The sequence below is a fragment of the Manis javanica genome, chromosome 9, assembly GCF_040802235.1.
Source record: "Manis javanica isolate MJ-LG chromosome 9, MJ_LKY, whole genome shotgun sequence".
In the NCBI taxonomy this organism is placed as follows: domain Eukaryota; kingdom Metazoa; phylum Chordata; class Mammalia; order Pholidota; family Manidae; genus Manis; species Manis javanica.
In genome coordinates, this window is record NC_133164.1 from 59,496,558 (window position 1) to 59,514,125 (window position 17,568).

Sequence of the window (17,568 nt, forward strand, 5' to 3'; positions counted from 1 at the left end):
ACAGATTACATTCCTCAAAAAGGATGGTAAGATCAAAATAAATGGTCATTGTCTTAATTTTTAAAGGGAGAATATAAACAACAGGTCACCCTTCTGATTAAAGGCCTGATATCAAGTGCCATTTTTAATGACCCACAAATTATGTCCCCTTATAAGATAAATGTTTCTAAAGTTTCTGTTCATTAGTTTAAAGAGGACAATAGGGTAACAATAACATAAAATTTCATTCAATATGATACAGTATTAAAACCTGTCATTATAAATTCTCTACCTTAATTTGTCTAATGACAGGTGCAAAATACATAAACAACCAAATAGATCAATTCTCTACACACATGGTAAGCATTTTGAATTGCTAAATGCATGAGGTATAGTCAAAGCTTGTACCTTAAGGCTTTATGATTTTTCCTTTTACAGGAATAAAACTAAAGATGAAGGACCACTTTAATCAGGACAAGGGAACAGAAAATTGTTTTTAAAAAGGGTCAGAAATTTTCAAAAACTCAGGATCATGAAATGGGTTGACGGGAAGCTTATACTGGAGCCTTTTTTTGCTGATTGTTTTAAACAGAGCAAGAAATAATCATAACAAATTAAATTATCACACTAGAAAGTTTTCTATTTCTTTGAGCTGCTTTCTAATTCAGCCTCAACAGTTGACTTTGAATCCACCCAGTTTTGCAAGGTACACAGGCCTATGAATGAACGCATCAACTCTTAACATGCAATACACTTTCATCCTCTGATTTCTTATCATATTGTGTTTTGAAACATCAAAGAGTAGAGGTGCGTTTTTTGTTGTTGTTTTTTGATATCATTAATGAACAATTACTTGAACATTATGGTTAATAGACTCCCCCTATTATCAAGTCCCCCCCCACATATCCCATTACAGTCACTGTCCATCAGCATACTAAGATGCTATAGGATCACTACTTGTCTTCTCTGTATATGCTGCCTTTCCCGTGACCCCCAATGCTACATTATGTGTGCTAATCATAATGCCACTTTTTCCACCTTATCCCTCCCTTCCCTCCCATCCTCCCTAATCCCTATCCCTTTGGTAACTGTTAGTCCATTCTTGGGTTCTGTGAGTCTGCTGCTGTTTTGTTCCTTCAGTTTTTTCTTTGTTGTTATACTCCACAGATGAGTGAAATAATTTGATACTTGTCTTTCTCCACCTGGCTTACTTCACTGAAAATAATAGCCTCTAGCTCCATCCATGTTGTTGCAAATGGTAGGATTTGTTTTCTTCTTATGGCTGAGTAATATTCCATTGTGTATATGCACCACATCTTCTTTATTGATTCATCTACTGATGGACACTTAGGTTGTTTCCATTTCTTGGCTGTTGTGAATAGTGCTGCGATTAACATAGGGGTGCATATGTCTTTTTCAAACTGGGCTCCTGCATTTTTAGGGTAAATTCCTGAGAGGAATCCCTGGGTAAAAGGTATTTCTATTTTGAGTTTTTTGAGGAACCTCCATACTGTTCTCCACAATGGTTGAACTAGTTTACATTCCCAACAGCAGTGTAGGAGGGTTCCCCTTTCTCCACATACCTGTCAACATTTGTTGATGTTTGTCTTTTGAATGGTGGCCATCCTAACTGGGGTGAGGTGACAACTCATTGTGGTTTTAATTTGCATTTCTCTTAGGATTAGGGATGTGGAGCATCTATTCATGTGCCTGTTGGCAATCTGAATTTCTTCATTGGAGAAGTGTCTGTTCAGCTCCTCTGCCCATTTTTTATTTGGATTATTTGCTTTTTGTTTGTTGAGGTGCATGAGCTCTTTATATAATTTGGATGTCAACCCCTTATTAGATATATTATTTATGAATATATTCTCCCATATGTAGGATGTCTTTTTGTTCTACTGATGGTGTCCTTTGCAGTACAGAAGCTTTTTAATTTGATATAGTCCCACTTATTCATTTTTGCTAGTCTCCCTTGCCCAGAGAGATATGTTCATGAAGAGGCTGCTCATGTTTATGTTCAAGAGATGTTTGCCTATGTTTTCTTCTAAGAGTTGTATGGTTTCATTAGTTACATTGAGGTCTTTGATCCATTTTGAGTTTACTTTTGTGTTTGGGGTTAGACAATGATGCAGTTTCATCCTCTTACATGCAGCTGTCCAGTTTTGCCAACACGAGCTGTTGAAGAGGCAGTCATTTCTCCATTGTATATATCCATGGCTCCTTTACCATATATTAATTGACCATATATGCATGGGTTTACATCTGGGCCTTCTAGTCTGTTCCATTGATCTATGGGTGTGTTCTTGTGCCAGTAACAAATTGTCTTGATTACTGTGGCTTTGTAATAGAGCTGGAAGTCAGGGAGCATAATTCACCCCGCTTTATTCTTCTCTCTCAGGATTGCTTTGGCTATTCAGGGTCTTTTGTGGTTCCATATGAATTTTAGAACTATTTGCTCTAGTTCATTGCAGAATGCTGTTGGTATTTTGATAGGGATTGCATTGAATCTGTAGATTGCTTTAGGCAGGATGGCCATTTTGACAATATTAATCCTTCCTATCTATGAGCATGGGTGTGTTTTCATTTAAGTGGCATACTTTTTAATTTCTCTCATGAGTGTCTAGTAGTTTTCAGAGTATAGGTCTTTCATATGCTTGGTTAGTTTAATTCCTTGGTATTTTATTCTTTTTGATGCAGTTGTGAATGGAATTGCTTTCCTGATTTCTCTTTCTGCTATTTCATCATTAGTGTACAGGAATGCAACAGATTTCTGTGTATTAATTTTGTATCCTGCAACTTTGTGAATTCAGGTATTAGTTCTAGTGGTTTTGGAGTGGATTCTTTAGGGTTTTTTAAATACAATATCATGTAATCTGCAAACAGGAACAGTTTGACTTCTTCCTTACCAATCTGGATGCCTTTTATTTCTTTGTGTTATCTGATTGCCATGACTAGGACCTCCAGGACTACATTGAATAAAAATGGGGAGAGTGGGCATCCTTGTCTTGTTCTCGATCTAATAGGAAAATCTTTCAGCTTCTCACTATTAAGTATGATGTTGGCTGTGGGTTTGTCATATATGGCCTTTATTATGTTGAGGTACTTTCCCTCTGTACCCATTTTGTTGAGAGTTTATATCATGAATTTAATGTTGAATATTGTCAAATGATTTTTCAGCATCTATGGAGATGATCATGTGGTTTTTGTTCTTCTTTTTGTTAATGTGGTGCATGAACTTGATGGATTTTCAGATGTTGTACCATCCCTGGGATGAATCCCACTTGATCATGGTGGATGATCTTTTTCATGTATTTTTGTATTCGGTTTTCTAATGTTTTGTTGAGTATTTTTGCATCTATGTTCATCAGGGATACTGCTGTGGAATTTTCTTTTTTTGTGGTGTCTTTGCCTGGTTTTGGTATTAGAGTAATATTGGCCTCATAGAATGAGTTTGGGAGTATTCCCTTCTCTTCTACTTTTTGGAAGACTTTAAGGAGGATGGGTATTAGGTCTTCACTAAATATTTGATAAAATTCAGCAGTGAAACCATCTGGTCCAGGAATTTCCTTCTTAGGTAGTTTTTTGATTTCCAATTCAATTTCTTTGCTGGTAATCTATCTATTCAGATTTTCTGTTTCTTCTTGGGCCAGCCTTGGAAGGTTGTATTTTTCTAGAAAGTTGTCCATTTCTTCTAGGTTATCCAGTATGTTACCATATAATTCTTTATACTCTTCTCTCATAATTCTTTGTATTTCTGTAGTGTCCACAGTGATTTTTCCTTTCTCAGTTCTGATTCTGTTTATGTGTGTAGACTGTTTTTTTCTTGATAAGTCTGGCTAGGGGTTTATCTATTTTGTTTATTTTCTCAAAGAACCAAATCCTGCTTTTATTGAGTCTTTCTATTTTATTCTTCTTGATTTTATTTATTTTTGCTCTAATCTTTATTATGTCCCTCCTTCTACTGACTTTGGGCCTCATTTGTTCTTCCTTTTCTATACTTTCATCCTTTTTTTTGGTTGACTAACTAAAACTAACAAAATTAGTTTTGTTAATTGTGAGTTTGCATGTTCGTATGGGATTGTTCTTCTTTCCTGAGGTAGGCCTGTATTGCAGTATACTTCCCTCGTAGCACAGCCTTCGCTATGTCTCACAGATTTTGCAGTGTAGAATTATTGTTGTCATTTGACTCCATATATTGTTTGATCTCCTTTTTTATTCGGTCATTGATCCATTGATTATTTGGTAGCATGTTGTTTAGCCTGCATGTGTTTGTTAGCTTTTTCATTTTCTTTGTACACTTTATTTCTAGTTTTATACCTTTGTGATCTGAGAAGCTGGTTGGTACTGTTTCAATCTTTTTGAATCTACTGAGGCTCTTTTTGTGGCCTAGTATATGATCTATTATTGGAAATGTTCCATATGCACTTGAGAAGAATGTGTATCCTGTTGCATTTGGATGAAGTGTTCTGTAGATGTCTGTTAGGTCCATCTGTTCTAATTCATTGTTGTTCAGTGCCTCTGTCTCTTTCCTTTTGTCTGTCTGGTTGATCTGTCCTTTGGAGTGAGTGGTGTGTTGAAGTCTCCTAAAATAAATGCATTGCATTCTATTTCCCCTTTTAATTCTGTTAGTATTTGTTTCACATATGTAGGTGATCCTGTGTTGGGTGCATAGATATTTATAATAGTTTTATGCTCTTGTTGGTCTGACCCCTTTATCATTACATAATGTTCTTCTTTGTCTCTTGTTGCTTTCTTTGTTTTGAAGTCTATTTTGTCTGATACAAGTAATGCAACTCCTGCTTTTTTCTCCCTATTACTTCCATGAAATATCTTTTTCCATCCCTTCACTTTCAGTCTGTGTATGTCTTTCAGTTTAAAGTGAGTCTCTTGTAGGCAGCATATAGTTGGGTTTTGTTTTTTTGTCCATTCTGTGACTGTGTGTCTTTTTATTGGTGCATTCACACCATTTACATTTAGGGTGATTATCGATAGGTATGTACTTACTGTCATTGCAGGATTTAGCTTCATGGTTACCAAAGGTTCAAGGGTAATTCCTGCACTATCTAACAATCTAATTTAACTCCCTTGGTATGCTATTACAAACACAACCTAAAGGTTCTTTTTTTTCCCTCCTTTTCTTCATCCTCCATTCTTTATATGTTAGGTATCTTATTCTGTACTCTTGTCTTTCCCTTGGGTGACATCTATTTAGCCTTAGGAATACTTCCATCTATAGCACTTCCTCCAAAATGCACTGTAGGGGTAGTTTGTGGGAGGTAAATTCTCTCAGCTTTTGCTTATCTGAAAATTGTTTATTCCGTCCTCCAAATTTAAATGATAACCTTGGCGGGTAGAGTATTCTTGATTTGAGGCCCTTCTGCTTCTTTGTATTAAATATATTGTGCCACTCCCTTCTGGCCTTTAAGGTTTCTGTTGATAAATCTCATGATAGCCTGATGGGTTTTCCTTTGTATGTGATCTTATTTCTCTCTGTAGCTGCTTTTAAAAGTCTGTCTTTATCCTTGATCTCTGCCATTTAAATTATTATATTTCTTGATGTGGTCTTCCTTGGGTCCCTTGTGTTGTTGAGAGATCTGTCCACCTCCATGGCTTGAGAGACTATCTCCTTCCCCAGATTGGGGAAGTTTTCAGCAATTATCTCAATAACACTTTCTATCCCTTTTTCTCTCTCTTCTTCTTCTGGTACCCCTATAATGCGGATATTGCTGTTCAGATTGGTCACACAGTTCTCTCAATATTCTTTCATTCTTAGAGATCCCTTTTTCTCTCTGTGCCTCAGCTTCTTTGTATTCCTCTTCTCTAATTTCTATTCCATGTACCTTCTCTTCTACTACATCTAATCTTCTTTTAAATTCCTCCATTGTATGTTTCATTTCAGATATGGAATTTCATTTGTATTCCTCTTCTCTAATTTCTATTCCATGTACCTTCTCTTCTACTACATCTAATCTTCTTTTAAATTCCTCCATTGTATGTTTCATTTCAGATATGGAATTTCTTAATGATTGCATCTATGTCTTAAATTCATCCATGAGTTCTTGAATATTTTTCTGAACGTCCATGAGCATGTTTATGATTTTGATTTTGAACTTTCTTTCAGGAGGATTAGTGAGTTCAGTTTCATTTGGCCCATTTAGTTTGTGAGATTTTTGTCTGAACCAGGTTCCTTTGATGTTTCATAATTCTATGTGGTGTCCTCTGGTGCCCAGAAGCTCCTGTGTCCGGAGCTGATCTGCCCTTCGAGTGAGTTTTGGAGTCGTAGGGGAGCAGTGCTGGTGCCTGAGAGGAAGAAAGAGCTCTTTCCTGATTCCTGGCTGCAGTTCCTGTCTCAGAGCCAGTGGGCGGAGCACAGGGAGTGAGCCTCTGTGCTTGGCGTCTCTAGCTGTTGTAGGCAGGGCCTCCCTCTTGCTGGCATGACTTCAGCTAGTGACTGCTGGTTTGCGAGCAGGTTCCAGCAGGCCAGGAGGAAGGCACTGCAGGCTGTGTGTCACAGTTGGGGGCCTCAGAGCTGAGTAGCCATCCAGGAGTATGGAACGCCTGAGGCTCATCAAAGTACCCAACCTGCTGAACAGAGTGTGCACAGACATCCTTGTCCACCTATTCCTTCTCCCACATAGCAACCTCCGTGTAAACCCTGCCCCTTCAGCAGTCCTCTCACTGCTAGGCAGCCTCTCATACCACCTGCCTTTCCTTCATCCCAGAGCAGCCGGATGTGGATCCCCATCCTCCACAAATGGCCGGAATCTCAGTCTCTCAAGCACTCCTCCTATCCCAGCTCCCCAACACCACCAACCTCCAAAGCACCACTCAATGTAGGTTTGTGCTCCAAAGCAGACCTCCAGGGCTGGGTGTTCAGCAGTCTTAGGCTTCCTCCCCTTCCATGCTGTTTCTCTTCCTCCTGCTGGTGAGCTGAGCTGGGGGAAGGGCTTGGGTCCTGCTGGATCAAGGCTTTCCTACACTACCCTGTTTTGTGAGGTCTGCTCTGTTCATGAGGTCTGTATGCAGTCTGGGGCAGAATTCTTTCCTGTTGCTGTTTTAGGGCTAGTTGTATTCACTATATTTTCACACTATATATGGTTTTGGGAGGAATTCTCTGTCTCACCTCTCATGCCACCATCTTGAGTTTCCTCCTACCTTTTTACTTTTTAAAAATATATATTTGTAACCTTCAAATTTTACAATAAATAAGGCATGGTGATGAAAAGTACTGCAAACTGAATAAATAAGAGTAGAGGTAGGAAAACACTGAATTTTAAAATAATATATTAACAATAACAAAAAATAAAGTCAAATATTTACAGTTGTACCTTTTATGACAGCTTACCTCAAAGTCTATCAGCTGTAGGTCAGCTATCAGTGTCACCAGTAGTCCACTATTATAGAGCTCTTGTGCTAGCTGAGCCACAGCTTCTGTTGGGAGTTCCTTGTCACTTGTCCCACACAGAAGTTCTTTCATTGCTTGCAGTGATTTTGCCACTTCTTCTGAAGCCTGGTGACGAAAATGATGCTAAGAGTTAAGAGAAATTAAAACATTTGGGCTATAAACAAACAAAAAAACCACTTGTTAGGCCCTCTTTACTTATGATCAATGAACACTATACCATTACAAACAAACAAAATACCATTTTGTAGACATTGCTTTTCTTATTTTGGAAAAGATTATTAAAATTTATTTATATAAAATTATTTCCACTGATTTCTACTTAGCCAACATAAATTGAAACAAACTTTTTTTAAGTTAATTATAACTTGTCAAAACCCATAATCTTTGTCAATCCACCTGTCCCTTACACATAATCATTACCTTTTTGGTACCTATGAAACTTAAAAAAAAAAACACCTCCCTATATTTTAAACCTAAGAGAAAAATCTATAGAAGTAGAAAGTAGAGTAGTAGGTGCTACTGCCTGGGGAGAGAAGAATGAGGAATGAATGCTAATTAGTACAGTACTACAACCCTTTTCTGGGGTGGTAAGATGTTCTAGAACTTCACAGTGGTGATGGTTGTACAACCTGTGAATATACTAAAAACCACTGAATTGTAAAAGCTTTTCATTTTGCCAAGATAGTAGGTGTATAATATGAATGTATTATAGTTTTAATTGGACTCTTTCTGATTCTTAATGAAAATGGGTATCTTTTCATGTTTTTTTGTTTCTTTTGCCATTTAGATCTACCGTTTTATGAAGGTCATTCCTTCCTTCTGTTTGGGCCAATATCTCACTCAATATTACATGGTACACTAGAACTACAAATACATTTTTACATCCCTTACAGGGTACACAATAAAAAAAATATTTCTATATCCTTACAAGTAAAGAGGATGTATCATACACTGGTACAGAAAAATACTATGAACTCAAGTTTAGTGTATACATATCTCGAATCTTATCATAAACTAGTCACTTAAGAAATCAAATATGTATGATTTAACACCCCTTAGAAAGAATAACAAAAATACAAAAAAGTTCTCCCTGTGATGAAACCCTTCTTATTAGGACATTAAAACAATGTTAAAAATGAGATTGCACCATAGTAGAGGATTTCAATCAGTTGATCTTTAAACAAAAGCTTTTTACCTTTGATGCCAGTCTAACATTATATACCAGTATAACTCCTTAGATTTTTAAGTTCTGTAGTCTGAGGGATCCAAAGTTGGTCAGAGGCTGGAGATTGTAATCCAAGAATATAAGACAACAGAATCAACAATTATCAGTTGCATAAAACCTGAAGTCAATTTAAATGAATGTATAGAGACCCTATGTGCACATCACAGACCATTTTGGAATTCCTCATCAAGCTTTTATGTTGGATTTTGGTCTTGGAATATATATGCTTTCTAATAACATTTTTGCTTTAGCTCATACCTTGTCTGGTTTTTTTTCTTGCTTTTCCAAGATGGCCATGTTGTCTTTCAGAGCTTTCACGATTTCTGTGGGATTTTTGTGTGATTTACTAAAGAAAGGCATTTTTTTCATCTACAGAAATCTCCTCTTCCAATATGGAATGCTACAAACAAACAAACAAAAACTATGAATTTAACTCTTAACATGATTAAATTGTTATAAAAAAAGTGTCTTACAAATTTTCAATAACCTTAATTTGGTTAATTAGTAATTTGAAACATTAAAATTGGCCAAACTAAAATGAGTTTCATCAAGTTGCATGCCAAACTTAAACATATATAAGATATTTTAAGATAGATTTTTTTATTAAGGTATTATCGATATACACTCTTACAGAGGTTTCACATGAAAAACAATGTGGTTACTACATTCACCCATAGTATCAACTCCCCCCCATTCCACATTAAGAAAGACATTTACAAAACTTTGCCTGGAAACTTTTTACTCAAAGTTTAACATTTTTTAACAACATACACAAAAGGATTATACAGAAATGGGAAAAGTAGTACTTTTAGAGAATAAGCTGATTTAAAACTACATATTTTGACTAAACAGTGTGATGATTACGATGATTATAATTATAGACAAAATAAAACATGTAAACCAAAAGTGGAACTATGATCTATATGTTGTGGAAAAGCAATATTTAAAAGCATGCTACTCCATGGCAATCACAAAGCTGAAATGTAAAAGTTTTGAGAAACTGTTTTTTATTTACTCTTCAGATATTCTGCTAGCCATAATCACTGGAAATGAGGGTTACCATGGTGGGAGGGGAGGAGAAGGAAAAAGGAATTCTAATTCTTGTTTTTGAGAATACCAATTTACACAGAGCAGAGAAAGCCAAATACAGCTGTCATTGTGTACTAAAAATATAAGTATTAGGGAAAAAAACATAATTGAAGGCTCCAATTCGTAGAGGCATATTTACTTACTTTATATTTATAAATATAACATTTCAAACATTACAGAAATCTGATGTAATAAATCAAAGACTTTCATTAACCAAATGCCCAGAGATGATAACTCTATTAGTTTGGTTATATTCCTCCTGAACATTTTCTACACATATAGAAGTAAATATACTTTAAAACAAAAATAGAATACTACTAACAGACACCTATAGAACACTCAACCCAAAAGCAGCAGGATATACATTCTTCTCAAGTGCAACTTCATTCAAGTTCCAGAATAGACCACATACTAGGCCAAAAAAAAGAGCCTCAGCAAATTCAAAAAGACTGAAATTGTACCAACCAACGTCTCAATCACAAATCTACAAAACCAGAAATAAATTGTACAAAGAAAACAAAAAGCCTCTCAAACATGCAGGCTTAACAACATGGTCCTAAATAATCAATGGATCAATGACCAAATTAAAACATGAGTTCAAGCAATATATGGAGACAAATGAAAACAACAGCTCCATGAGCCAACTTCTGTGGGACGCAGTGAAGGCACTTCTAAGAGAAAAGCATATAGCAATACAGACTTATTTAAAGAAGGAAGAACAATACCAAATGAATAGTCTAAATTCACAATTATTGAAGCTGGAAAAAGAAGAACAAATGAGGCCCAAACTTAGAAGAAGGAGGGACATAATAAAGATCAGAGAGGAAATAAATAAAATTCAGAAGACTAAAACAACAGAAAAAATTACTGAAACCAAGAGCTGGTCCTGGGAGAAAATAAACAAAACAGGTAAACTCCTAGCCAGACTTATTAAGAAAAAAAGAGATTTAAATATAATCAGAAATGAGAAAGGAAAAACCACTATGGACACCATAGAAATACAAAGAATTATTAGAGAATACTATGAAAAATTATATGAAAATAAACCAGATAACCTAGATGAAATGGACAATTTTCTAGAAAAATACAACCTTCCAAGGCTGACACAGGAAGAAACAGAAAATCTGAACAGAAAAATTTCCAACAATGAAATTGATTGGTAATGAAAAAATTACCCAAGAACAAAACCCCCGGACCAGAAGGATTCATCACTAAATTCTATCAGACATCTAGAGAAGACATAATACCCATTCTCCTTAAAGTTTTCCAAAAAATAGAAGAGGAGGGAATATTTCAAAAAGCATTCTATGAAGCCAGCATCACTCTAATACAAAAACCAGGTAAAGACACAACAAAAAAAACAAAACTACAGACCAATATTCCTCATGAAAATAGATGAAAAAAATCCTCAACAAAATGTGAGTAAAATGAATTCAAAAATCCATCAAGAGGATCATACACCATGATCAAGGGGAACTCATCTCATGGATGCAAGGATGGTTCAGCATTCAAAAATCCATCAACACCATCCACTATATCAATAAAAAGAAGGACAAAAATCACATGATCATCCCCATAGATGCTGAAAAAGCATTTGACAAAATTCAACACCCAACCATAATAAAAACTGTCAAAAAAATACGTATAGAGGACAAATACCTCAACATAATAAAGGCCATATATGACAAACCCACAGCCTAAATCATACTTAAGAGTGAAAAACTGAAAGCTTTTCTTCTAAGATCAGGAACAAGACAAGGATGCCCACTCTGCCTGCTTTTATTCAACATAGTACTGGAGGTCTTAGCCATGGCAATCAGACAACACAGAAATGAAAGGCATCCAGATTAGTAAGGAAGAAGTCAAACTGTCACTGTTAGCAGATGACATGATATTGTACATAAAAATCCCTAAAGACTCCACTCCAAAACTACTAGAACTAATATCAAAATACAGCAAAGTTGGCAGGATACAAAATTAATACACCGAAATCTGTTGCTTTCCTATACACTAATGATGAACTAGCAGAAAGAGAAATCAGGAAAACAATTCCTTCAAAAAGAATAAAATACCTAGGAATAAACCTAATCAAGGAAGTGAAAGACCTATACCCTGAAAAATACAAGACACTCTTAAGAGAAATTAAAGAGGACACTAACAAATGGAAACTCATCCCATGCGCTTGGCTAAGAAGAATTAATATTGTCAAAATGGCCATCCTGCCTAAAGCAGTCTACAGATTCAATGCAATCCCTATCAAAATATCAACAGCATTCTTCAATGAACTGGAACAAATAGTTCTAAAATTCATACAGAACCACAAAAGACTCTAAATAGCCAAAACAATCCTGAGAAGGAAGAATAAAGTGGGGGGAATTCTGCTCCTGATTTCAAGTTCTACTACAAAGCCACAGTAATCAAGACAATTGGTACTGGCACAAGAACACACCCACAGATCAATGAAACAGACTAGAGAGTCCAGATATTAACCCAAGCATATATGGTCAATTAATATATGATAAAGGAGCCATGGATATACAATGGGTAAATGACAGTCTCTTCAACAGCTAATGTTGGCAAAACTGGACAGCTACATGTAGGAGAATGAAACTGTATTACTTTGTAACTCCATACACAAAAGTAAACTTGAAATGGATCGCACACCTGAATATAATTCATGAAACCATTAAACTCTTAGAAGGAAACACAGGCAAAACTCTTTTTCATGAACATATCTCCTTGGGCAAGGGAAACCAAAGAAAAAATGAACTAGTGGGACTACATCAAACTAAAAAGCTTCTGTATGGCAAACGATACCATCAGTAGAACAAAAAGGCATCCTACACTATGGAGAATATATTCATAAATGACATATCCTATGAGGGGTTGACATCCAAAATATATAAAGAGCCCATGTGCCTCAACAACCAAAAAGCAAATAATCTAATTAAAATATGGGCAGAGGATCTGAATAGGCACTTCTCCAAGGAAGAAATTCAGATGGCAAACAGACACATGAAAAGATGCTCCACATTGCTAATTATCAGAGACATGCAAATTAAAACCACAATGAGATATCACCTCACACCAGTAAGGATGGCCAGCATTGAAAAGACTAAGAACAACAAATGTTGGCAAGGATGTGGAGAAAGGGGGAAGCCTCCTACACTGCTGGTGGGAATGTAAATTAGTTCAACCATTGTGGAAAGCAGTATGGAGGTTCCTCAAAATGCTCAAAATAGACTTACCATTTGACCCAGGAATTCCACTTCTAGGAATTTACCCTAAGAATGCCGCAGCCCAGTTTGAAAAAGACAGATGCACCCCTATGTTTATCGCAGCACTATTTATAGCCAAGAAATGGAAGCAACGTAAGTGTCCATCAGTAGATGAATGGATAAAGAAGATGTGGTACATATACACAATGGAATATTATTCAGCCATAAGAAGAAAACAAATCCTACCATTTGCAACAACATGGATGGAGCTAGAGAGTATTATGCTCAGTGAAATAAGCCAAGCAGAGAAAGAAAAATACCAAATGATTTCACTCATATGTGGAGTATAAGAACAAAGAAAAACTGAAGGAATAAAACAGCAGCGGAATCACAGAATCCAAGAAGGGACTAATAGTTACCAAAGGGAAAGGGACTGGGGAGAATGGGAGGGTAGTGAGGGATAAGGACGGGGAAGAAAGGGGGTATTATGATTAGCATGTATAATGTGGGGGATGGGAGAAAGGGGAGGGCTGTGCAACACAGAGAAGACAAGTAGTGATTCTACAAGATCTTACTACGCTGATGGACAGTGACTGTAATGGGGCTTGCGGGGGGTACTTGGTGAAGGGGAGAATCTAGTAAACATAATGTTCTTGATGTAACTGTAGATTAATGATAAAATAAAAATAAACAAACAAACAAATAAATAAACAAAACCTGTCTATATGCTGCCTACAAGAGACTCACTTCCAACCCAAAGACATACACAGACTAAAAGTAAAGGGGTGGAAAAAGATATTTCATGCAACTAATAAGGAGAAAAAAGCAAGAGTTGCAGTACTTGTATTAGACAAAATAGACTTCAAAACAAAGAAAGTAACAAGAGACAATGAAGGACATTACATAAAGATAAAGGGGTCAGTCCAACAAGAGGATATAACTATTATTAATATCTATGCACCCAACACAGGATCATCTAGATACGTGAAATAAATACTAACCGAATTAAAAGGGGAAATAGAATGCAATGCATTCATTCTATGAGACATCAATACACCACTCACTCCAAAGGACAGATCAGGCAGAGTGAAAATAAGGAGTCAGAGGCACTGAACAATGTATTAGAACAGATGGACCTAACGGACTTCTACAGAAAACTCCATTCAAAAGCAGCAGGATATACATTCTTCTCAAGTGCACATGGAACAGTTTCAAGAATAGATCATATACAAGGCGACAAAAAGAGGCTCAGTAAATTCAAAAAGATTGAAATTGTACCAACCAGTTACTCAGACCACAAAGGTATGAAACTAGACATGAATTACACAAAGAAAATGAAGCCCACAAACACATGGAGGCTTAGTAACATGCTCCTAAATAATCATTGGATCAATGACCAAATAAAAACATAGATCAAGCAACACATGGAGACAAATGACTGCAATAATTCAACACCGCAAAATCTATGGGACGCAGCAAAGGCCATACTTAGAGGTAAGTATATTGCAATACAGGCCTATCTCAGGAAAGAGCAATCTCATATGAACAGTCTAAACTCACAATTAGGGAAACTAGAAAAAGAACACATGAGGCCCACAGTCAGTAGGAGGGACATAAAGATTAGAGCAGAAATAAACAAAATCAAGAAGAATAAAACAAAAGAAAGAATCAATGAAAGCAGGAGCTAGTTCCTTGAGAAAATTAACAAAATAGATAAACTGCTATCTAGCCTTATCAAGAAAAAAAGAGAGTCTACACATGTAAACAGAATCAGAAATGAGAAAGGAAAAATCACTACAGACATCAGAGAAATACAAAGAATTGTTAGAGAATACTATGAAAAATTACACACTAACAAACTGGACAACCTAGAAGAAATGGACAACTTTCTAGAAAAATACAACCTTCCAAGATTCATCTAAGAAGAAATAGAAAATCTGAACAGACCAATTACCAGCAACAAAATTGAATTGGTAATCAAAAACTACCTAAGAACAAAATTCCTGGACTAGATGGTTTCACTGTGGAATTTTATCAAGAATTAAGTGAAGACCTAATACGCATCCTCCTTAAAGTTTTCCAAAATGTAGAAGAGGAGGGAATACTCCCATATTCATGTTACAAGGCCAGCATCACTCTAATACCAAAGCCAGGCAAAGACCCCAGAAAAAAAAGAAAATTGCAGACCAATATCCCTGATGAACATAAACGCAAAATACCCAACAGATATTAGCAAATCAAATAAAAAATACATCAAAAACATCATCCATCATGATCAAGTAGGATTTATACCAGGGATGCAAGGATGGTACCATATTAGAAAATTAATCAACATCATCCACCACATCAAAAAAAAGAACAAAAACCTCGTGATCATATCCATAGACGCTGAAAAAGCATTCAAAAAAATTCAACATTCACTCATGATAAAAACTTTCAACAAAATGGGTATAGAGGGCAAGAACCTCAACATAATAAAGGCCATATATGACAAACCCACAGCCAATATCATACTTAAGAGTGAGAAGCTGAAAGCTTTTCCTTTCAGATCAGTAACAACACAAGGATGCCTACTCTCACCACTTTGATTCAACATAGTTCTGGATATCCTACCATGGCAATCTGACAGCACAAAGTAATAACAGGCATCCACATTGGTAAGGAAGAATTTAAAGGGTCACTCTTTGCAGATCACATAATCTTGTACATCAAAAACCCTAAAGAACCTACCCCAAAACTACTAGAACTAATAACTGAATTCAGTAGAGTTGCAGGATACAAAATCAAGACACAGAAATCAGTTGCATTCCTATACACTAACGATGAACTAGCAGACAGAGAAATCAGAAAAACAATCCCATTCACTATGGCATCAAAAAGAATAAAATACCTAGCAATAAACCTAACCAGGGAAGTGAAAGACTTATACCCAGAAAACTATAAGACACTCATGAGAGAAATTAAAGAAGATACCAATAAATGAAAATACATCCCATGCTCATGGATAGGAAGAATTAATATTGTCAAAATGGCCATCCTGCCTAAAGCAATCTACAGATTCAATGCAATCCCTATCAATATACTGACAACATTCTTCAATGAACTAAAGCAAATTGTTCTAAAATTCATATGGAACCACAAAAGATCCCAAATAGCCAAAGCAATCATGAGAAGGAAGAATAAAGCTGATGGGATTATGCTCCCTGACTTCAAGCTCTATTACAAAGACACAGTAATCAAGACAATTTGGTACTGGCACAAGAACAGACTCATAGATCAATGGAACAGAATAGAGAGCCCAGATATAAACTCAAGCATTTATGGTCAATTAATACATGATAAAGGAGCCATAGACATACAATGGGGAAAAGACAGCCTCTTCAACAACTGGTGTTGGCAAAACTGGATAGGTACATGCAAGAGAATGAAACTGGATTATTGCCTAACTCTATACACATAAGTAAACTCGAAATGGATCAAAGAACTGAATTTAAGTCACGAAACCATAAAACTCTTAGAAGACAACATAGGCAAAAATCTCTTAAATATAAACATGAGTAGTTGTCCTGAACATATCTCCTCGGTCAAGAGAAACAAAAGCAAAAATGAACAAATGGGACTACATCAAGCTAAAAATTCTGTACAGCAAAGAACACCATCAAAGGTATCCTATAGACAGAATAAAAAGGTATCCTATAGTATGGGAGGATATATTTGTTAAAGACATAACTGACAAGCGGTTAATATCCAAAATATATAAAGAACTCACATGCCTCAACACCCAAAAAGCAAAATACCCCATTGAAAAATGAGTGGAGTATATGAACAGACAATTCTTCAAAGAAGAAATTCAGCTGGCCAACAGGCATATGAAAAGATACTCCACATAGGTAATTATCAGGGAAATGCTAATTAAAACTACAACAAGATATCACCTAACATAGTTAGGATAGCCCAAATCTCAAACACTAGGAACAACAAATGCTGGCAAGGATGCAGAGAAAGGGGAACCCTTCTACACTGTTGGTGAGAATGTAAACTAGTTTAATCATTGTGGAAAGCAATATGGAGGTTCCTCAAAAAACTAAAAATAGAAATAACATTTGATCCAAGATTTCCACTCTTAGGAATTTACCCAAAGAAAACAAGTTCTCAGATTCAAAAAGACATATGCACCCCTGTTTACTGCAGCACTATTTACAATTGCCAATATATGGAAACAACCTAAGTGCCCATCAGTAGATGAATGGATAAAGAAGAGGTGATACATATACACAATGGAATATACTATTCAGCCATAAGAAGAAAACAAATCCGACCATTTGCAGCAACATGGAAGGAGCTAGTGGGTATTATGCTCAGTGAAATAAGCAAGGCAGAGAAAGACAAGTACCAAATGATTTCCCTCATTTTTGGAATATAACAACGAAGCAAAACTGAAGGAACAAAACAGTAGCAGACTCACAGACTCCAGGAAGGGACTAGAGGTTACCAAAGGGGAGGGCTGGGGAAGGGTGGATGGGAAAGGAGGGATAAGGGGATTGAAGGGTATTATGATTAGTACACATGGTGTAGGGGGTGGGTCACAGGGAAGACAGTGTAGCACAGAGAAGTAGTGACTCTGTGGCATCTTACTACACTGATGGACAGTG

At 36.2% G+C, this 17,568-nt stretch overlaps 1 protein-coding gene across 14 annotated transcripts in view; it reads right to left on the bottom strand.

Moving 5' to 3' along the window:
* Positions 1 to 17,568, bottom strand: part of CAB39L (calcium binding protein 39 like) — a 215,585-nt gene that overhangs the window by 170,972 nt on the left and 27,045 nt on the right. For all 14 annotated transcript variants that reach the window (XM_073212677.1, XM_073212675.1, XM_073212673.1 and 11 more), the window contains 2 exons: positions 8,868 to 9,009; positions 7,325 to 7,489 (listed from right to left, as the gene is read on the bottom strand). In XM_073212677.1, the coding sequence (XP_073068778.1) occupies positions 7,325 to 7,489; positions 8,868 to 8,978 (276 nt within the window). In that variant the 5' untranslated portion in view covers positions 8,979 to 9,009. The remainder of the gene's footprint in view (positions 1 to 7,324; positions 7,490 to 8,867; positions 9,010 to 17,568) is intronic.